This window comes from Schistocerca serialis, chromosome 4, assembly GCF_023864345.2.
Source record: "Schistocerca serialis cubense isolate TAMUIC-IGC-003099 chromosome 4, iqSchSeri2.2, whole genome shotgun sequence".
Classification (NCBI taxonomy): domain Eukaryota; kingdom Metazoa; phylum Arthropoda; class Insecta; order Orthoptera; family Acrididae; genus Schistocerca; species Schistocerca serialis.
This window is the reverse complement of record NC_064641.1, coordinates 157,734,385-157,757,161: the sequence shown is the minus strand read 5'-3', so window position 1 is coordinate 157,757,161 and position 22,777 is coordinate 157,734,385. Positions and strand designations below refer to the sequence as shown.

At 44.7% G+C, this 22,777-nt stretch overlaps 1 protein-coding gene across 2 annotated transcripts in view; it reads right to left on the bottom strand.

Moving 5' to 3' along the window:
* LOC126473979 (golgin subfamily A member 7) overlaps positions 1-22,777 on the bottom strand; it is a 98,308-nt gene that overhangs the window by 59,223 nt on the left and 16,308 nt on the right. For both annotated transcript variants that reach the window (XR_007586546.1, XM_050101365.1), the window contains exon 2: positions 8,849-9,001. Coding sequence is in view for 1 of the 2 variants with exons in the window: in XM_050101365.1 (XP_049957322.1) it covers positions 8,849-9,001 (153 nt within the window). In the remaining variant the exon portion in view is untranslated. The remainder of the gene's footprint in view (positions 1-8,848; positions 9,002-22,777) is intronic.

Genomic DNA, 22,777 nt, shown 5'->3' with positions numbered 1-22,777 from the left:
TAACCCTAAGCAGGTTCAAAAATATCCAAAATACTTCCAATTTGTTTAGAAAGTGTGCTGCATTACCTGATATCAACAAAAAATCTGTAAAACATATACATTATAAACAGTGCCTGAAAGAAATAGGTGTTGATTTTTACATAATATTGAGCCGGAAAAGTACCCTGTATCCTTAAGAGGAATCTCTGAAAGATTACCAGGGGATGACTGATGGAAGGAGAGGAGGGTCACAGTTGGAGGGAGGTCAGAACTGTTTTAAACAAGGTTCTATATGGGGTTTTAGTTGGCTGTTGTCAGTAGGCTATTTGGCAAAGGAATGTTTCCACTCAAGGGTCCTTTACATGCTTGAAATTAGGTTGGGCTTAAAGGTGAGGTATTTAGAAAGTACTGAGACTTCTGCAGGGATCAGAGTTTTGGCAGAAAGATTGACAAAAATGTTACAGGATGAGTGTACAGGAGTGGTGTGTTGCATTGTGGAGGAGGGGGGGGGGTGTAGTAGTAGTTTTTGGGGGTACGGGAAGCGGAGTAAGTCAGCAATGCCTGGTTGGAGAGCTACATACACAATGTCTAGTCACATTAAGGTGAGCACCACCTATGTTCAATGTCAAGATGCAGTAACCACTCACAGATGAGAGGTGGCATTACTAGCAGTGACGGATATATAACACTTTTCAAAGGGACATGGAAAACAGTGAAGTCATCATCATTATGCAGAAATTGCCAAGTTTGTACACTGTTCACGTGCAGCTGTGGTGCACATGGGCCACAGATGACAGGGATGAACAACTGCTATGGAGATGTGTCCAGGTGATCTGTGTGATCTTGTCATTCTGGAAGTCAACGGATCAACATAAGTATGCATCTATCCTTGAGGACCATGTCTAGTCCTACAAGCAATCTGCTTTTCCTCAAAACAATGGCATGTACCAGCAAGCAATGCAATGCACTGCACAGCTTTCAGTTTGTGTGTGTGGTTCACAGAGCACCAGGATTAGTTTACTGTACTTTACAGACCATCAAACTCTCCAGATTTAAACCCAAGTGAGAATCTGTGGGACCGTCTCAATCGGGCTGTTTATGCCCTGGATCGTTAACTGAGAAACATAGCACAGTTGGTCAAGGTACTAGAGTTGGCATTGTTCCACATGCCTGTCAGTACTTCCCAGACCCTCACTGATACACTTCCTGCATATCTCACAGCAGCCCACTCTGCAAAAGGTAGTTATTCAGGCTTTTGACAGAAATGTGACTGGACATTGTATGTTCTCATTCAGTCATATGAGGAAGTTCACGCCTGTAAGTACAAAGAACCATTCCCGTAATCCAGATTCTTTATACATTATGTAAAATATTTTAATTTAATTTATGACCATGTCCTATAAAATGACACAATCAAGTGTTTACAATGTAAAGACTTAGCGCATTGCTGCCCTCTGTATAACTGTTCTTTGCTCAAAATAACACTGAAATTACAGGCAACTAAAATACTGAATTTATACAATCAAAATTTCCATTTTTTTAAAAAAGCTTTTTGTTAAAATTAAAGACATTACGAAACTTAAAATAAAAATTTGCACAAAAGAAAATGTTATTCATTTCCTCAAAATATGTTCTCACATTTAAAATCTCTTAAACTCATCCTCACTGTAAATTATGATGAATTAAGGTTACAACAATATTGGACAAAGTGTCAACTGTCATTTTTCTACATAAAGACCAGTTTTGGGACAATGAGTTGTTACAGGCAGCTGTTAAATGATCATCAGACAGTTGCATGTCATGTATCATCTTGGAGGTAAGGATTGATAATAAATGAAGAAATTATGAAGTTTGGATGCTGAAATTTATTTTAAGAAATATTAAAACCTTTCCCACATGATTTATATAAAATTGACAAAAATCAGGACTTCCAGTGAAAAAAATGATGATTAATTATGAACAATGATTACCATCAGCATTGATTATTCAAAGCTAAATACATAAAAATATTGCTTTCCTGTTCTTAAAGTTTTAAGAGACAGAAATTGGATTTCTTGAGAAAACTGCAATTTTAGCCAAAATTTTATGTACATATTGAGAGCAGGAGTGTTAGATCACACTTTATTTCCCTCACCCTGTCAACAGAATGAGATTAAAAAATTATTAATTTGGTATGAAGCACTTCTCACCAAGCATTTTATAATGGTTTGCAGAGTATTAACAATGTGGGAAAAGACATATTGGTACTTACCATAAAGAAGGCACATCAAGTTGCAGACAACCACAATTAAAAGACACATAAAGCTTTTGGCCACAGCCTTCATCAGTGAAACACACACCAATCACCAACACAAGCAAGCACATCATACGCCCACATTACCGCCAACTCCAGCATCTTGGGCTGGCATGCAAAATCATGTGGGATGCAAGTAGCAATGTGAAGGGGACAGGGAAGAGAAGGGATGGCAATGTATGGGTGGGGAGAGAGACATACACTGTCTGGTGGAGTGTGCAGGAAATCTCTCATCTTCTAAATGCTCCAAAATACACAAACCCAACAATTCTGGACACCTTATTGTAGCTAGTTATTGTGCCCCACTGAAAGAATTTCAGCTCTCACTGACCAGCACCTCCAACCAATTGCCTAGCATCTAGCCTCCCACATCAAAGACACCAACCATTTCCTTCACCGACTGTCCACTATTCCCACTCCTTTACCTCCTGGATACCTACTCACCACTGTTGATGCCTCCTCCATATACACCAACAATCCTTATGCCCATGTGATCTTACTGCTACTGAACACTACCTTTCCCAATGTCCTTCTGACTCCAGACCCACTACCTTGTTTCTCATACACCTTACTAACTTTATCCTAATCCATTACTACCACTCATTTGAAGGGAAGGTATATAAACAAATGCAGCACAGTCATGGGCACCTGCATGGAACCCTCCTATGCCAACCTTTTCACTGGCCATCAAGAGGAGACCTTCCTAGCCTCCCAAAACACCAAATCCCTAGTCTGGTTCAAGTTCATTGATGGTATCTTCATTCCTTCACAACCTCAACACCCTCTCTCCCATATTCTTCACGTGGTCCTCCTCAACCCAGTGTGCCACCTTCCTAGATGTTGACCTCCTCCTCTCTGATGGCCCCATCTGCACCTCTGTCCACACTAAACCCACCAACCACCAACAGTATATGCATTTTGACAGTTGTCATCCCTTTCACATCAAAAAAATTCCTCCCATATAGCCTGGCCACCTGGGGATAGCTTATCTGCAGAGACAAAAATTCTCTTGCTCAGAATGCTTCATAGACTAGCACTATCCCCAGGCCTAGTATGCAAACAGATCTCCCGTGCCATTTTCCCTCACACCCCAAATCCTCCCACCACCCTCAAGAACCAGCCACACATAAGTGTCCCCTTCATCATCCAGTACCACCCCAGACTGGAACAACTGAACCACAACCTTTGCCAGGGCTTTGATTACTTATCATCATGCCCTGAAATGAGGAACATCCTACCAGAGATACTTCCCATCCATCCTAAAGTGGTGTTTTGTAACCCACCCAACCTCCACAACATCCTAGTCCATTCCAATGCCACTCCCATTCCCAACCACTTGCTACAAGGATCATATATCTGTGGAAGACTCAAGTGCAAAACCTGCCCAATCCACCCACCCAGCACTTCCTATTCCAGTTCTGTCACAGGTTTATCCTACTCCATCAGGGGCTGGGCCACCTGTGAAAGCAGGCATGTCATTTACCAGCTCTGCTGAAATCACTGCACAGCTTTTTATATTGGTATGATTACCAATCAGCTGTCTACCATAAGGAACGGTCACCACCAAACTGTGGCCAAGAGCAAAGTGGACCACCCTGAGGCACAACATGCAGCTAAACATAACAACCTTGATTATGGCTGCTTCACTACCCAAGCCATCTGGATCCATCCCTTCACCTCCTTATTTTCTGAACTGCGCACATAGGAGTTATCCTTACAACATATCCTCTGCTCCCGTAATTATCTTGGCCTCAACCGAAGATAACATACTGTCCCCATACCCTCAGCCCAACAGTTTTCACGCCCTCTACCCTATCACCTTCTCCCCATTCTTGCCTCTCACTCTGTTTATTTGCAGCCCTCTGCCAACACATCCATTCGTCTTTCCCCACTCTTCTCCTTTTTGCTCCTTTTTTCCCCACCTCCCTGCACCACAATCTCCTGATGCTGCACCTGTTGGCAGTCTAGACCCTGCACATTCCACCAGACAGAGGCTCACCTCTCTCCCCACACATACACTACCATCCCTTCCCCTTCCTTACTCCCTTCAGATTGCTGCTTGCATCCCAAGTGATGTTGCATTCCAGCCTGAGATGCTGGAGTTGGTGGTTGTGTGCACATGATGTGTGCTTGCATGTGTGGGTGAATGGTGTGTGTGTGTGTGTGTGTGTGTGTGTGTGTGTGTGTGTGTGTGTTTGTGTGTGTTTACACTCATGAAGGCTTTGGCCGAAAGCTTTATGTAAGTGTCTTTCAATTGTGCCTGTGTGCAACCTGATGTGTCTTCTTTGTGATAAGTGGCAATCCGTCTTTTCCTACATTGTTGATGTTCCTACCTGGTGTTACCATTGTTTGATTTTTACAGAGTATTACATAGTTGTGTAGTTGTCCACCTTATGTAATAAAAACTGATTTCCTTACTCAGTTTCATTGGTATTCACACAGCTGATGTATGTAACTCTTAATTATGCCATGTGATTTGCATGTTTAGATTCACTGATTTCAATTTTAGAAACATTTTGTGTAATTCTACACTTAGGTACAAGTAATAACTAGAAAAAAAATGTACAGTAAGGATAATATGTTAACATGCTCCAAACTTTTGTAGCCAAATGTTTAAACAGCTACACATATACAGGGATAGAACTTTCTGAACTTGGGGACTATCTCTGGAGATGAGTTAGCTGACATGGAGCAGTTAAACAGCATCAAGTCCTGAGCTGCAGGGTTCTCAGAAGTGTAACAGGGAGGGGGAGGGGGGAAGGAAGGAGGAAGGGAGGGAGCAAATCTAATTAAAATCAGTGCTTTACTTATGAAGAAAAGAGCAGGTAGGAAATTCAGATGGAGACTTTATTGCATACAAGGAAGTTAAAAACAATATTATCGTGGCAATCTGATGATATTTAGACTTGATCCAAAAGTCAGAAAAGGTGTTCTTTGAAAAATGTTAAGTTTCTTCGCCAACATAATCACATTCCAACCAGGAGGTGAAACGCCTAGAGAGTAACAGAGCACACATGATAGTAAACTGCACTACAATATAACAGGCAGTTTTAATATGAAAATAAGACAAAAACTAAACAAAGTTTCTTCAGTGGAAAACCAGATATGATCCCAGAAGTAACACAAGCCACATGTTAGTATAACTTGTTGAATACGAGTTAGTACAATCTGTTGAAGACTGTATTCCAGAAGGAAAAGTACATGAAACATACTTCACAAGGACGAAAAGGAATTATAAGTAAAATATGTTATTCTTAATAAAATAAGAGGGTTGCCCAGAAAGTAAAGTACCACATTTTTTTCTCAGCCAAAAACAACGCTATAAATGCAAAACATTACGTATGTATTATTTGAAGTCTCCCGAGTGAGTGCGCCAGGTTTCCATCACTTTCGACAGGTAGCCTAGCTGCAGGACAGTTTCAAAATGGCATCTGTAGGTGATGTACATTACAAACAACATGCCATCATTGAATTTCTCATTGCAGAGAAAGAAACAGTGGGGAATATTCACAAACGCTTGTGCAAAATCTATGGAGCATCAGCTGCCATTGGAAGTACAGTTAGTCACTGGGCACAGAGTATGAGGTCTCAGAAGGCGGTTCGGCAGAGCTCCACGATTTGCAGTGGTCAGGGAGACCGTCCACGTCTGTCACGCCTGACATCTTGCAGCAAGCTGATGTCATTCGCAAGGACAGACACATTACGAGTTGGCAGTTGGTGCTGCATCTGGAGGTGATTCACACAGTAAAGCAATGGCTCTGCCACCTGGACAAGGATTGGTATCAACAGGGTATACACGCTCTTGTTTCGCACTGGAGGAAGACCGTAGAACAGGATGGAGATTATGTGGGAAAACAGAGATAAAACCTCATTCTTTCGCATGTGTAATTCTCATTATGTTCAATAAAGAACTGTTGAAGAAAAAAAAAAAATGGTGCATTACTTTCTGGGCAGCCCTCATACTCAAGTAATGTTACAGGTACTGGTGCTCCTAAATCGGTTTCAAATTGCGAATGATAAACCTATAAGATTAAAGTTATGAAACGGAATTGCTCACCAGTAGAGCTCATTCAAAATAAGGTGGCTTTTGCACAGAGAGGTATTTTTGTCCTGAACACTGGGAAAGCCCACCCATTGTTCTGAAGGGGCAACCATCTCAGTTGCCTGTCGCCTACTCACCTGTGCACTTTGAGTATTTTCACTGTTATTTTACTACATAGCATGGCACCACAGTATTCACACACTACAGAGTTCATCATAATCACACACTTTAGATTATGTGCAACACCATTACATTTATATCGGGAGCGGCAAACGAGGAAGCAAAAAGCCTAATTAAAAATTCTAGTTTATACAAACCAAAAGACATTTTATACTTTTCAAGGTTTCACCATTTGTGAAGGCCATGGAAGACTGACAGAAAAAAAAAATATTATTTTTTGGTAATATTGCAGAATAGGTCATAGGGGCATGACAACTTCAGATGATACTTTATCTTCATTTTACACTGGCAGTATCGCAGTAATCAACGTTGTCTCCTATACTATATTTTTAACCATTTATTTGTTTTATGAGATTACCTAGTAGCTCATGGTCCGATTTGTTTTGCTTTGGGTGATTCTTTGTCCACGAGACTTTCTTTTTTTGGTACTCAAGCAAGAAACTGGTCACACTAACTTAACATATTATTAGACTGGGGCATATGTTCAAAGTGCTTTTGTTTTGCATGTTGGCATTCCGGTTGCTATGGGTTTATTTATCAATTGTTATGTGTTATTTGTAGTTCGCTGTTGCTATTTGAGTTTACTTATTGCTATTTTGTCATATGGAGATAGTGAGTGGAGCTGTGGACACTAAAAAATGGAGTACCAAGTGGAGAAATCAGAACATTTATGACATATTCTTCTGTTTGACTTCAATAGAAGTGTGACAGCTGCAGGGGAGGCCAGAAACAACTGCACCACGACTGGGGATACTGTCACTGGACTGAGCACAGCAAAAAAGTTCTTTTTCACTTCAAGGAGGGTGGTTTTGACGTTAGCAACTCTTCACTTTCAGGAAGACCTTCGGGGTTTGATGAAGATTTTTTAAACACATTAATGCACAATGATCCACATCAATATACTTGACAACTGGCAAACATGATGAACTGTGATCATTCCACCATCATGTGACACTTGTGCATGGAGGGGGGGATACTGCAAGCTCTAAGCAAAAATCACAGAAATCAACGTTTGGCCATATGTGCACCTCTGGTTGCTCGTAATCAACTGGCTCATGAACATCACCATTCCTATCCTACATCATTGCTGGTGATGAGGCATGAAAAAAAGCAGCATCTCATCATACAAAGACTTGCACACATCCACGAAAGATAACATTATGCATCTGGTGGAACAGTGATGGTGCGGCATACCAAGAATTGCTTTCCCGAGGTGTAAGCATCACTGCTGACATTTATTCTCAACAACTGAGAAGTTTTTCAGATGCAATCCAAGAACAACGAGCAAGACCGCATGAACTGATGCTACTACATGATAATGGCACCCACATTCTCCTAGAGTGACAAAGGGCACTATGCAGGAGTCGGGTTAGAAGTTATTTGGCACCCACGTCTTTCACCTGCTCTTGTGCCCTCAGATTTTCACCTTTTCTGTTCTCTATTCAACAACCTTCAAGGAAGTTCTTTTCCGGATGAAAATGTGCTCTGAACATGGCTCTATGAGTTCTTTGCTCCAAAACCACACGATTTGTACAGTTGGCAAATTGAGAAGTTACTCCATCATTGGCTGTCTGTTGTAAATAGTGCAGTAGAACATATTATTGATGACTGAAGTCTCTACTATGTGTGTCTGCTGTGTTTATTAAACTTGTGGAAAAACGCTATCAACTTATGCACCAACACAATAATATGATTGCTTGTACACTCGCTAGCTGTAGCTTATACATTATGGGAGATACGGGTCCGTGCACAGGCTTAAACTGTGCAACTTCACCTGCCCTATCGTGCAGTGGTCGTTCATGCCAAAACCCCCCACTACCAGTGTCCCCTCCCCAACTGTGCCATGTCATCTCCACAGGTACAGACCAACTTATTTTGTGTGCATTCTTCTTATCTTCAGGAGGTGAAATGTGAAAATGGAAAGAACATTAGGGGGTAGAATCCCATCAATGATGATGAGCACAAGCTCGGACAGGGAGGGGAAGGGGGAAAGAAGTCTATTTAGGGAAACCACAGAAAACCTTAATCACGATGGCAGACAGGGATCTGAACCACAGAGCTCCCAAATGGGACTCCAATGAGCTAATCACTGCACAACTCCGCTGCTGCAAAATGAGTAGCACTGCCAAGAGAGACATAGAAGTGATACCTACCAAGCTTTCAGGACTAACAGTTCTTTCCTCAAGAAAGGGACAGGGACAGTTTGGGGAAGGTTAAAAACGGAAGGCAGCCACTCAGACTCCAAGGTATGAGGGACATGCACAAAGTGAGCACGAGGATAAACAAAGATCTACTTTGCAAGGTGCAACCACACTAAAGTTAGTAGAAAACCAGACTTACAACTTTCTACTTACCCGATCTTCAAGTTCTTGTGGAAAGCGTGTCTGGAACTTTACAAGTGTTCCTTCGTTATAATCCCGCTGTATAAACACCTTCAAACACTGATTATTTGCATTAACAGCTCTCGTCGTGGACATATCCTCCAACGGAGTGGTACTGGTGTGGTTCTAAGTAAAAGAAAGAATGCCATATACATGGTACGTATGGGTAAATTCCCGTAGTGACAAATATGAGAAACGGATAATTTTTGTTTTAAAAGAATAGTTCTGTTACAGTTGAGGTCATGAACAGGTATAGCCCGTTACTTTTTGAAGGGCGTAGCCTCACTCAGCTGTAGAGGAAAATAGGGCACAACAGACTATTAACAAAAGTTCAGGTGAGAGGTCAGAAAACGAACTGGGTAAAAAAGAAAAAATCTTGCTACTGGGCAGAAGTCCTGGGAGGGGTATAGGGCAACGACTGGTGGTAAAAACTACGATAAAGGTACCCAGTGACATGTACTCTAAAAGCTATTGCTAGCCTTAACCAGGTAACAAATGATTTTCAGGCATTGTCTAGTGATCTCAGTAAAGAGGAGAAGGCATTGATACTTGGGAGAGCAGGGCAAGAATACAGAATATACTGTAACAACTGACCAGGATAAGTCCAGATTTGAAAACCTGAGAGCTTAAAAGTGAGAGACAGAGTAATACACAAGACAGAGGTTATGATAAAACATTATGCACAAATTTCTAACAGCAGGAAGCTAAATGCACATAATCTGGTAGAGATGGAAGGCCAGAGAAAAATTGAAAGGTCAGAAAATAAACAATATAGAAAACTAAATGTGAATCAAGAAAGGAACAAAGAAATTAATGGAAAGTAAGGCCAGGTAGATGGCAAGAACCAAGGACATGTTGCAACACCATTTCCCGCCTGCAAATTCTGAGAAACTGGTGTCTGGGGAAAGAACATAGATGGCATGTGTGGTGAAACAGGCATCAAGTTCATGACTGTCATGTTGTAGAGCATGCTCTGCAACAGGATATTGTTTGTTGCCAGTCCACACCCTATGCCTGTGCCCATTCATCCTAACTGACAACTTGGTAGTAGTCATGCCAATGTAAAAGGCCAAACAGCTTTTACATAGCAGCTGGTACATGGCATGTGTCACAGGTGGCTCTCCATTTGATAGCATATGTTTTTCAAGTTACAGGGGTGATGCAGATGATCGGAGGAGGGTGCGGCGGGCAGGGATTGGAGCAACAGGGTGGGAAATAGGTGCTGGATAGTCTGACAAGGATATTGCAGAGATGCAGAGACTGGATTGGTTGGTTGATTTGGAGAGGGGGGAGGGGGGGGGGGAGGACCAAACAGTGGGGTCATTGGTCCCAAGATCTAGGACGGCAGAAATAAATTAACGTGCAACACAACAGCACACTTCAGTTGAGGGGAAGGGATAATGAGCAAACAAAGAGGAGAAAGGGATCAGGGCAGCAGGAAGAGGAAAGAAAAAGAGGGGAGAAGAGGGTGCCTTGAGAGCAGAGGTGCCACAGAAACACCAGCGCGGTGGGGCACCAGCACCATGAACAACCTGACCAGACATCCACACCATACCATTATCATGATACAACGGGGATAACACCAGGGAAGAAGACACAAGAAAAGGGGGAATAAAACAGCACAACAGATCAGACAAAATGAAGGGAAAAGGCAGTGAGAAGGGGAGAACCTGGCAGGTGTGGAGGCAAGGTCGAGGCCTTCATAATCAATGCCTACGCTATCTGAGGGACTCTCATGCCAGAGGAAAATTTAAGGATTTATACCTAAGAGTACAAACCACTTTTATGATGAAAATTGAGGACAGACATAACCATGCAAGGGTCGCCTGCTACCACCCGAGACAAGAAAGGTAGGAGTGCATATTTAATGTGAAGGGCCAAAAGGTGGAGGAATTCCAGCAAAATATCTATCATCATCAGCAGAGCCCCGCAACTACAAAGGAAGGGGAGGGGGGATGGGAGGTGGCTCACTGCAGAGTAAACAACCATAGGTCAGCCTAGTATGGACAATACGAAGATGGTGGAGAATGGTGGATTCCTAGTGGGAGAGGCAGGGTGAAGAAAGCCACATTGTTGGCAGGAAGTGTATTAATGGTGGTTAGCTTCCCAAGAGTCAGCCCACAATTGAGCAAAAAGGGATTTGATGTAACGTTACAAATCTGCCACCGGAGGATGGGTAACGGTGGGGGGAGGGGGGGGGGGGGGTGTTGATCAGCCCCTACTCCCGCCAGATGATCAGCAAGTTCATTACCCAGGATACCTACGTGGCCAGGAACCCAAAGCAAATCAACCAAACCAGCAGTATCACTAAGATCAGCAAGAAGACTGTGGGTGCCAGAGAACAAGAGGTGGCGGAAAAAACACTGAGCGGTAGCCTGACGACCATTCATAGAGTCTGTACACAAGAAAATTCTGGAGGAGGAGGAGGACCATTTAATAAAACAGAGGGCCCAATACATGGCCATCAATTCCGCAGTGAACACCTCACATCTGGCAGACAAGAGATGGTGTTCCATGCCAGCAGAAGACAAGAAGGCATATCCCACACGATCAGCAGATTTAGAGCTGTCAGTGTAAAAAAAAGTAAATAAATAAAAAATGGCATCCTGAAACTCCCACGAGAATGTTCAGAACAAACAAAATTGAAGTGATTGAAGCTTTTGTTCTTTGGAAGAGATCCATCTGAATCTGTGGCTAAGGAACTAATCATCTACATCTACATCCATACTCCGCAAGCCACCTGACGGTGTGTGGCGGAGGGTACCTTGAGTACCTCTATCGGTTCTCCCTTCTATTCCAGTCTCGTATTGTTTGTGGAAAGAAGGATTGTCAGAACGCTTCTGTGTGGGCTCTAATCTCTCTGATTTTATCCTCATGGTCTCTTCGCGAGATAGATGTAGGAGGGAGCAATATACTGCCTGACTGTTCGGTGAAGGTATGTTCTCGAAACTTTAACAAAAGCCCGTACCGAGCTACTGAGCGTCTCTCTTGCAGAGTTTTCCACTGGAGTTTATCCATCATCTCCGTAACACTTTCACGATAACTAAATGATCCTGTAACGAAGGGCGCTGCTCTCCGTTGGATCTTCTCTCTCTCTTCTATCAACCCTATCTGGTATGGACCCCACACTGCTGAACAGTATTCAAGTAGTGGGTGAACAAGCGTACTGTAACCTACTTCCTTTGTTTTCGGATTGCATTTCCTTAGGATTCTTCCAATGAATCTCAGTCTGGCATCTGCTTTACCGACGATCAACTTTATATGATCATTCCATTTTAAATCACTCCTAATGCGTACTCCCAGATAATTTATGGCATTAACTGCTTCCAGTTGCTGACCTGCTATATTGCAGCTAAATGATAAGGGATCTTTCTTTCTATGTATTCGCAACACATTACGCTTGTCTACATTGAGATTCAATTGTCATTCCCTGCACCATACATCAATTCGCTGCAGATCCTCCTGCATTTCAGTACAATTTTCCATTGTTACAACCTCTCGATACACCACAGCATCATCCGCAAAAAGTCTCAGTGAACTTCCGATGTCATCCACAAGGTCATTTATGTATATTGTGAATAGCAACGGTCCTATGACACTCCCCTGTGGCACACCTGAAATCACTCTTACTTCGGAAGACTTCTCTCCATTGAGAATGACATGCTGCATTCTGTTACCTAGGAACTCTTCAATCCAATCACACAATTGGTCTGATAGTCCATATGCTCTTACTTTGTTCATTAAACGACGGTGGGGAACTGTATCGAACACCTTGAAGTCAAGAAATACGGCATCTACCTGTGAACCCGTGTCTATGGCCCTCTGAGTCTCGTGGACGAATAGTGCGAACTGGGTTTCACATGACCGTCTTTTTCGAAACCCATGCTGATTCCTACAGAGTAGATTTGTAGTCTCCAGAAAAGTCATTATACTCGAACATAATATGTGTTCCAAACTTCTACAACTGATCGACGTTAGAGATATAGGTCTATAGTTCTGCACACCTGTTCGACGTCCCTTCTTGAAAACGGGGATGACCTGTGCCCTTTTCCAATCCTTTGGAACGCTCCGCTCTTCTAGAGACCTACGGTACACCGCTGCAAGAAGGGGGGCAAGTTCCTTCACGTACTATGTGTAAAATCGAACTGGTATCCCATCAAGTCCAGCAGTCTTTCCACTTTTGAGGGATTTTAATTGTTTCTCTATACCTCTGTCGTCTTTTTCGATATCTACCATTTTGTCATCAGTGCGACAATCTAGAGAAGGAACTACAGTGCAGTCTTCCTCTGTGAAACAGCTTTGGAAAAAGACATTTAGTATTTCGGCCTTTAGTCTGTCATCCTCTGCTTCAGTACCATTTTGGTCACAGAGTGTCTGGACATTTTGTTTTGATCCACCTACTGCTTTGACATAAGACCAAAATTTCTTAGGATTTTCTGCCAAGTCAGTACATAGAACTTTACTTTCGAATTCATTGAATGCCTCTCGCATAGTCCTCCTCATACTACATTTCGCTTCGCATAATTTTTGTTTGTCTGCAAGGCTTTGGCTATGTTTATGTTTGCTGTGAAGTTCCCTTTGCTTCCGCAGCAGTTTCCTAGCTCGGTTGTTGTACCACGGTGGCTCTTTTCTATCTCTTACGATCTTGCTTGGCACATGCTCATCTAATGCATATTGTACGATGGTTTTGAACTTTGTCCACTGATCCTCAACACTATCTGTACTTGAGACAAAACTTTTGTGTTGAGCCGTCAGGTACTCTGTAATCTGCTTTTTGTCACTTTTGCTAAACAGAAAAATCTTCCTACCTTTTTTAATATTTCTATTTACGGCTGAAATCATCGATGCAGTAACCGCTTTATGATCATCGATTCCCTGTTCTGCGTTAACTGTTTCAAATAGTTCGGGTCTGTTTGTCACCAGAAGGTCTAATATGTTATTGCCACGAGTCGGTTCTCTGTTTAACTGCTCAAGGTAGTTTTCAGATAAAGCACTTAAAAAAATTTCACTGGATTCTTTGTCCCTGCCACCCGTTATGAACGTTTGAGTCTCCCAGTCTATTCTGGCAAATTAAAATCTCCACCCAGAACTATAAAATGGTGGGGAAATCTACTCAAAATATTTTCCAAATTATCCTTCAGGTGCTCAGCCACAACAGCTGATGAGCCAGGGGGCCTCTAGAGACATCCAATTACCATGTCTGAGCCTGCTTTAACCATGACTTTCACCCAAATCAAGGGGGGAAGGGGAGTGGGGCAGGGTGGTCAGGAGAGGACTTGGGGAAGAGGACAAGGACGGGAGAGGGAAGTCACAGTTGAAAGAAGCAAGGCAGAGCCCAATTGGTTAACCCACTTGAGGACACGCAGCTGATGGGTGACTGCCTAATGTAATGGAAAGAATAAATCAGCAAGTGTGAGCAGAGGAAGAGCGGATAGTGATGGCATAGGAAACCAGGAGCAGGGACTGCCAAATCAGAAGGGGAGAGATCCCAGTATCAACCAGAAGGCTACTGACAGGGCTAGTTCGACAGACACCAGTGGCTAAATGCACACCATGATGGTGAACCAAGCCCAAGAGGAACAGCATGGAAGAGCAGCTAATCTGTAAACTTGATAACCATAGTCCAGATGAGACAAGACTAATGACCAGTAAAGGTGGAGAAAGGTCAAACAATCCATGCCGCAAGAGGTGTGGGCAAGGAAATGAAGAACACTGAGTTTACGAAAACAGCTAACCTTCAGATGACAAATATGGGGCAACCAAGTAAGCTTGTTGACAAAAAGAAGACCCAAGAAACAGAACTGTGGGACCACAGTTAGGTGTTAGGCATCAACGTACAGCTCTGGATGGACCATAGTACAGTGACAGAGAAGCACCATCCTCAAATTAATGGAAGAGAACTGAAAACCCTGAGGAAGCGTCCACATGGAAGCGTACTGGATGGCACCCTGGAGCTGCTGTTCCGCAGAGGTCACCAAGTGGGAGCTAGCCCAAATACGGAAACATCAACATACAGAGCAGGGGTTACCAATGTTCCAGCAGAGGCCCCAAGTCCGTTAATAGTGATTTGAAAAAGAAAGATACTTATTATGGAGCTATGTGGAACACCATTCTCCTGGGTCCGCAGAGAGCTGAGAACAGTGCCAACCCGGACTCTGAACAACTGGTTGGACAAGAACTGGTGAATAAAAACAGAGAGGACCCCGAACGCCCCACTCATGGAGCAGAAGGAAGCTGTGATGGCGCCAAGTTGTGTTACAGGACTTATGGAGATGGAAGAAAACTGCGACATGATGGCAGTGCTGAGAAAAGGCCAGTTGAACTGCGGTTTCCAATTGAAGCAGACGATCAATCGGAGAATGTCCCTCCTGAAAGCCACCCTGCTAGAGCCGAAAAGGCACCACCCATTCTAGTAACTTGCAGAGAACATCAGTCAGGCTGATGGTCCAGTAACTATTAAGGGGCAATGGATCCTTGCCAGGCTTCAGGACAGGAACCACAATATTGTCTCTCCAGTGAGAGGGGAAAATGCCTTCAAGCCAAATACAGTTAAACACCTGGAGGAGAAATTGTCATCACAGAGGATTGAGGCGTTACAGCAATTGGTTATGCATTGTGTCAGTGCCACAAGCTGAAATGTGAGAAGAAGAGAGAGCCAGAAGAAACTTCCATTCAGTAAAAGGTTCATTGTAGGATTCTGCCTGACAAGGGGTAAAACATTACCAGGAAGCTTCAGCACGCTGTTTCTGGAGGAGGAAGGTAGCATGATAAGAGGCTGAAGCCAATGTTGTCACAAAATGGGTCGCAAGAGGTTCCAAGAGAATGGATGGAGCTGTACGAAGACAACATGGAAGGGTAAGGCCCAGAATGGAAAACTGTCGCTAACAACCTTGGAGGGTGCGGAGTGCAGCCCACACCAGTGACAAAGGTACAGAAGAACCTGAAGAGGCGACACACGTACCCAACACACCTGTTTGCTCTGTTTGATTAAGTAACAGAATTTGGCGAACAGTTGTTTAAAGATAATAAGACCAGCAGAGGGCAAGTGCTGCTTAAGACATTGCAGGGTGCAATGTCGATCACAGATAGCGGTGGCAATAACCATGCTCCTCCACAGAACTGGCTGATGGCAAAAGGGGTATGTCAAGCAGGGAACGGCAATGCTGGTGGTGCAGATTTTCTTACTGGACAGATCACAGATGACTTCACCAATACAAACTGACAAAGATGGTGGAAACTCAACCTGGGAGATATGATAGAGACTAACCAGCACGATGGAAAGCCCAATGGGGAAACCTGGTCTTCAGTAGGCTATCACAGAGGTCAATGTGCGGCGACCATTGTAAGGAAGGAAGAAGGGGAGGGGCAGAGAGCAGAAGATCAAAGGTAGAGCAAGTGATAATTGTGGCACTAAAATGAGGACTGGAACCATCATTGAGAAGGCACAGGTCGTGGTCCACAAGAAATTGGTCAATGAGAAGCCCTCGACTAGATGAAGAAGCACCGATCCACAAAGGGTGATGGGCATTAAAATCCCCAAGTAGGAGGGAGGAAGTGGGGAGTTGCTGAAGGAAGACAGTTATGGCAGCAGACGTAGGTGGCCTTTTAGGAGGTAGACAGAAATCACAAACCATGATGGCAGAGTCCAAATGAGCATGAATGGCAGCTGCTTCTAATGCAGTACAAAGTGGGATCCATTTACTAACAATATCCAAATGGACGAACATGCATACCCCACCGGAAGCCCTCAAAGGGCCGATCCGGTCCCGCCAAAGCACGGACCTCACAAAGGGTCAGTGAATGAAATTCCTGGAGAGTGACACAAGCTGCTGAGTAAAAGACAAATAAGGGGGTTGTACCTCTGGGAGGTAACAATAGTATCCATTACAGTTCCACTGAATATTCGCAGAGTGAGTATTTAAAGGGGAGGCAAACGGGCTGGAGCCAAGCACACCGCCATGCCACTATCCATCACCAATAACAAGGGGGTGACACCCATAAATGTCAAACTCAGGTTGTGAGGGGCTTGATGGCACCTCTGAGGACACCGAGGGGGGAGGGGGGGGGGAGAGAGATAGAGAGAGAGAGAGAGAGAGAGAGAGAGAGAGAGAGAGAGAGAGAGAGAGAGAGAGAGAGAGAGAGAGAGAGACAGAGAGAGAGAGAGAGGGTACACCGCTTGTCCTGAGACTTACTTTTTTCCTTCTTCTCCTCCTCTGCCTCTTTCTTAGGTTGAGGAGGGCAGGGCACAGGGGGGGAGCAGGCTTCCGCAAGATCCAGAACCAAAAGAGAACAGATGCCTGTGGGGAGCACACACGGGTGTTCTGGGACTGAGTTGTGGTACTAGGCCTCCGGCCTGCGAGACAGAGTGGGAAGGGGCCTGGGAGGGAGCTGTATCACTGGCGGACGCCAAAGGGGGGGGGGGGGGGGCATTTCTTCAGCCGGTGAGGTAGAGCAGCACCAAGAGGGGAGGGCGAGGGGACTGCAGGGGAAGGGGAAGGAGAGGGGGACGGGACTGGGGTATGAAAGAGGGAGGAGGAGAAAAGGACATAACAGAGGTTAAAACAGAAGTTGTTGACAAAGGGTGGAGTTGGTTATATTTAGATGGGCCTCAGTGTAAGGTAGACAATCCATGGACTCATACTTGTATCTTCTTTTCTTTCTTGCAAGCCAGGCAATCTGGTGGGCAGGAAGAGTGACAGTTGTGACAATTTACCCAAATGGGTGGTGGCACACAGGGGCTGCCCTCATGGAGTGGGTGTCCACAATCACCACACAGAGGGTCCACCGTACATGTGCTCAAAACTCAAAACTCAAGCACCAAAAGCACCTCATGGGTGGTGGGAAGTATGGCTTCACGTCGCACTGATAACACATTATCTTGACCTCCTCTGGGAAGGTAACTCCCTTAAAAGCCAGAATAAAGGTGCCAGTATACAAGTGCGGTAGTCCTGATGACCTTCCTCCCCTCTCCTTCCAGATTAGCCTGGAGTTCCTCATCAGTTCAAAGGATGAGATCCCAATGAAAAATGACTCCGTGGACCATATTCAGTGACTGGTGAGGTGTAATATACAACAGGATTTCATCAAGACGATTATAAGCACAAAGAGTTGCAGATTGGGCGGCGGAAGCAGATTGGATCAACAGGGAACCCAACCGTGTCTTACTGACAGACTCCACTTCACCAAACTTGTCTTTGATATTTTCCACAGAAAATACCACCTTAGTGGTGGTGAGTGTGTCTGTCCATCCTAGTGCATACAAGGTAGTGTAAAAAATGTTTCACTCCAAGCCCGAAGTAAGAAGTGAAGTGTTTGGATCTGATGGGTGCCCAACAGCGAGGTCATCAGCACCCTTACACTTGTAAAAACAAATGAATGTGGAGATGAAATAAAAGTGTTTTACACGCATGCACTCGAAATGACCACACAGTCACCATGTATCACATGCACTCTCACATGCGCGAAAACCAATTAGGAGGGAAAAGAGCTAATCAAGAAATTAAAACACACAGAAAACAAAACACACAAGAACAAAAAGAAAAGCACAGGGAAATGTGATTGGCTGACCACTTACAAAAATATAAGGTGAGCCATCCACCCTTTGACACATTAAGAACATCTCCCTAAAATCTTGTTAGAAACATTGGACAATTCACAAAACTTTAAAAATCTACTCACATTAGTTTGATCATTACATAAAATATACAGAAGATCTGTCACAATCCGCTGGTTGGCAAATAAAATGCAGTCCAACTGAATGTAGATGCCGCCATCTGAATGGCGCATGCACCACACATTGGAGGGTTCTCCTGCTGAAATAAGAATCCATGTGTCATAGGGCTGTGACCTTTGCGAAGACGAGTAAGATGGACCTTGTCCCGCCGACGTGGCTGGAAGGAAGTAATCCACAGCTGAGTTGTGGGCTTGATGACACAGAGCTTGTTATCGCTCACTGACAGCCACTCATCTTCCCGTCAACACATGACTTTGTACCTCAGCGAGGTGATAGCATGCAGGGGGATAACGCACCGAAATACATAGGATCACGACACATCTCCTTGGCTGCTTGATCCGCCCTGCCATTCCCCGCAATTCCAATGTGCCCAGGTACCCAGCAGATTGACACCACCTTCCCCAGTCATTGCAGTTGTAGGAGGGCATGCTAGATATTCTGGGCTACTGTATCTGCTGGATACAAACGTTGGAGAGAGTAAAGTGCACTCAGAGAATCTGAGCAGATGAGAAATCTAAAACCAGGAGAATGTCTCATCTGCTCAACTGCTCACAAGATCGCATATAATTCTGTGTTGAAGACGGTAAATTCTGGAGGCAGTCTGACCTTGAGGGAATGATCCGAGAAAACAATAGAGCAACCAACAGCATCCCCCCGCTTAAGATCGATCTGTAGAAACAGCTATATGGTTGTGCGCTGAGAGCGGCTAAGGAGTTGCCTGGTCTCTAACAAACAGACCAGATGATGGTTTTCCATTCGCTCCAGGGTCTTTCCTACACAGCCTGTTAAGGCGATACTCCAATAACTACTGGGATAGGGCTCAGAATTTCCTCCCTCAACGAGTTGGGGAAGTTGCCTGTCTGTCATATTAGATTAAAACATTCGAGGATGATTTCCTTTGATACCACTGATAAATGTCAAAGCATGCAGTACTGGATTTGGTCATGACCGGGTTACGAACCTCAGTCAGTGCCGATTTGAGCTCCCACATGGAGAAAGGGGAGTTGTAGACCTCAGAACTGTTGGACTTGAAGTCCAACTTTTCCCTCTCTGCAGTTACATGATAGCAACAAAACACCGGATCCTGGCTTGCATTGGCAGTAGGTTGTGCAAAATGTTCGGCCAGTGTCTGAACGATGTCTCTGGGTGTTTTTTGGAGGCACCCCTGCTTCAGCACTGCAGCTATCGGTAAACGGCTGCATTTACTGGAAATGCTCAGAATGGCTTTGCATACTTTTATAGAAGAAGTGGAACGATTGATGCAGTCCAGGTACGCTTGCCATGACCTTTTCTTACCCTCCCTAATGACACATTGAGCCTTGGCCCACGAGACTTGAAAGGCCCTAAGGTTGTCTGCTGTCGGTCGGCATTCAAAATGTCTAAGAGCCACATGCCTTTCCCAGATCGCGGAATGGCAATCGTGCCCGCCAAGGTACTGGTCACCTCCTGAGACGACCTGAGAACTGTGGGATAGAGAAGTCAGCGGCACTATGGATCACTCATATGATGTGGTCCACCCATCCTTGGACACTGTCACAATGTTCAAACACAGCCAGCTGGCTGAACCGTGTCCAGTTAGCCCTGCTCACCATCCATTTTGGGGGCTTAACTTTAAGTGGTGAGTTATTTAGTAGGTGAAGGAGGATTGGGAACTGGCCACTGGAATGAAGGTCATCTATGACCTCCCACTGAACAGTCAGCGAGGGTTTGAGAACAGAAAGAGTGGTCGATGACTGAGAATGGCCCAGAAGCAGTAGAGAAATGTGTGTGAGTACTCATGTTGAGGATGCACAGCTCGTGAGATGGCATGAGGCCCTCCAAAACCCAACCCCGAGGGCAAGTAGTTGGAGCCACACAGAACATGAGGGGCACTGATGTCTCCCCGGAGGAGGAATGGTCATGGAAGTTGTGCGATAAAATCTGTGAGAGCCTCAGGGTCTAGTGCGTGTTGCGAAGGTAAATAGTGAGCAAACAGTGATCCTTCAACACACACGAATTTGAACTGCAACTGCTTGCAGGTCAGTAGCCAAGGGGAGAACAGAGGAGTGGTGCATATTAGTGACAAACACTGCAACACCTCCATTGGCACTTTCCCCCAATAGGTCATCCTTGCAGTATAGCATATATCCCTGTAGCACAGGGACACCTGTGTCTTTAAAATGCATTTCTTGTAAACAAAAGCACAAGGGATGTGCCTGCACTAGGAGTTTCAGTTCCTCCACAGGAGTCCTGAACCCATTCATGTTCCACCGTAGTATGAAGCCATGTCATTGGTGCAGTTTTCATTTATCCCTACCTTTGCCCGGGGAGGTGAAGCACTTTAAGAGCATGGGGGTGTGGAGGGGATGCCTGGATCCAAGGCATCTAACTCTATGATATCCTCCTCATCAGTCAGATGGGAAAGAATGATATCTGACGGCACTCAGGACAGCTTTTGACCCAAACGTCACGAGCCTTTCCCTGCACCCTGACCCTTCGTGGACGAAGGGAAAGGGGGCATTGAGAGGCACTTCTTTTCTTGTACCTTCTGGATGCTTGCTGCAGAACTGTTGTTGGTCTTTTCTGGTACAGCTGCCTGGATTGCTTTATCCATACTCTTTTCCGTTGACATTTACACATGCAAGTACAGGTGCTTGTGGTGGATACAGGCACACTAGGCATCACCTGTGTTGAAGCGTCTGCCTTGGGAATAGATTTCTGGACCATGGAAGATTGGTTTGTTGGTTTAAAAGAAGGGGAAAGGGACTAAACTGCTTGGTCATCGGTCCCTTGTTCCTGTTAAAACAATTAAATAGGGGAAAGAAGAAAACAAACGAGACGTAGAGCACAATAAGAGGAAATACGACAAAAATGACAGAAAGGCATCAGACACTACAAAGAACAAAAGAGAACATTAAAATAAGAAAGCAGATTACCATGGCTGGCTGACCATGGGAATAAAAAGAAGCCAGCCACTCTGCAACTCATTAAACCTCCACCCTAAAAGCCTAGGTGTATACCATGGAGGTGTACGTGAATGGACCTTGAGGAGAGGTGGTAGCGGGAAGGACTCCAGTTCAGACAGAAGGCACCAGACATGAAATGGAAATTTAAGCCCTGACCTGGGCCGCCAATGAGGGAGATGACCACCATGGTTGGGAAAGGAGATGGTAATTTTTATGCGCAGGAGTACTACGAATGTGTGCAACGTAACTGGCGAGCAGTTGCACACGTCGGATCCACAATGGACGGACACCGGCCTCCACCAGCACACTGGTCACCGGACTGTTTCTAAAAGCTCCCGTTGCTAGACGAAAGCCACAGTGGTGCACTGGGTCAAGTACACACAATGCTGAAGGCACCACCGAGCCATAAACCTAACTCCCATAGTCAAGGCAGGATTGAACAAGGGCTTTGTAGAGTTGCAGCAGAGTCGAGGGGTCTGCACCACAGTTGGTTAGGGGCCGCCAGCAATTCCACTTAAGATGACAAAGGTGAGGTAGCTAAGTCAACTAGGTGTCGAAAACCAGTCCTCAGAATCGACTTGTCTACACTACAGTGAGTGGTTCGTCATTAAGGTTAAGTTCTGGTTCTGGATGAATGGTGAAATGTCGACAGAAATGCATGACACACGACTTTGTGGCTGAAAGCTGGAAGCCGTAGGCTACAGCCCATGACTGCACCTCGTGAATGGCTCCCAGTAGGTGCCACTCAGCAACACCAGTACTGGAGGAGCAATACGAAATGCAGAAGTCATCCACATACAGAGAAAGTGAGTCCGACGGCCCTACAGCTGCTGCTAGACAGTTAATAGCCACTAGAAATAGAGAGACACTCAATACGGAGCCTGTGGCACACCATTCTCCTGAATGTGGGGGGAACTATGGGAGGCACCGACTTGGACACTGAAAGTACGGAGCAACAGGAAGTTTTGGATAAAAATCGAGAGCAGATCCCGGAGACCCCACTCATACAATGTGGCAAGGATATAATGTCGCCAGGTCGTGTCGTATGCTTTACGTAAATCAAAAGACGGCAACCAGATGTTAGTATCTGGAAAATGCTGTTCCGATGGCAGACTTGAGGGACACAAGATTATCAGTGGCAGAGTGACCCAGGCAGAAGCTGCCCTGACATGGAGCCAGTAGGCCATGTGACTCCGGGACCCAACCCAATCCAACCGCCGAAAC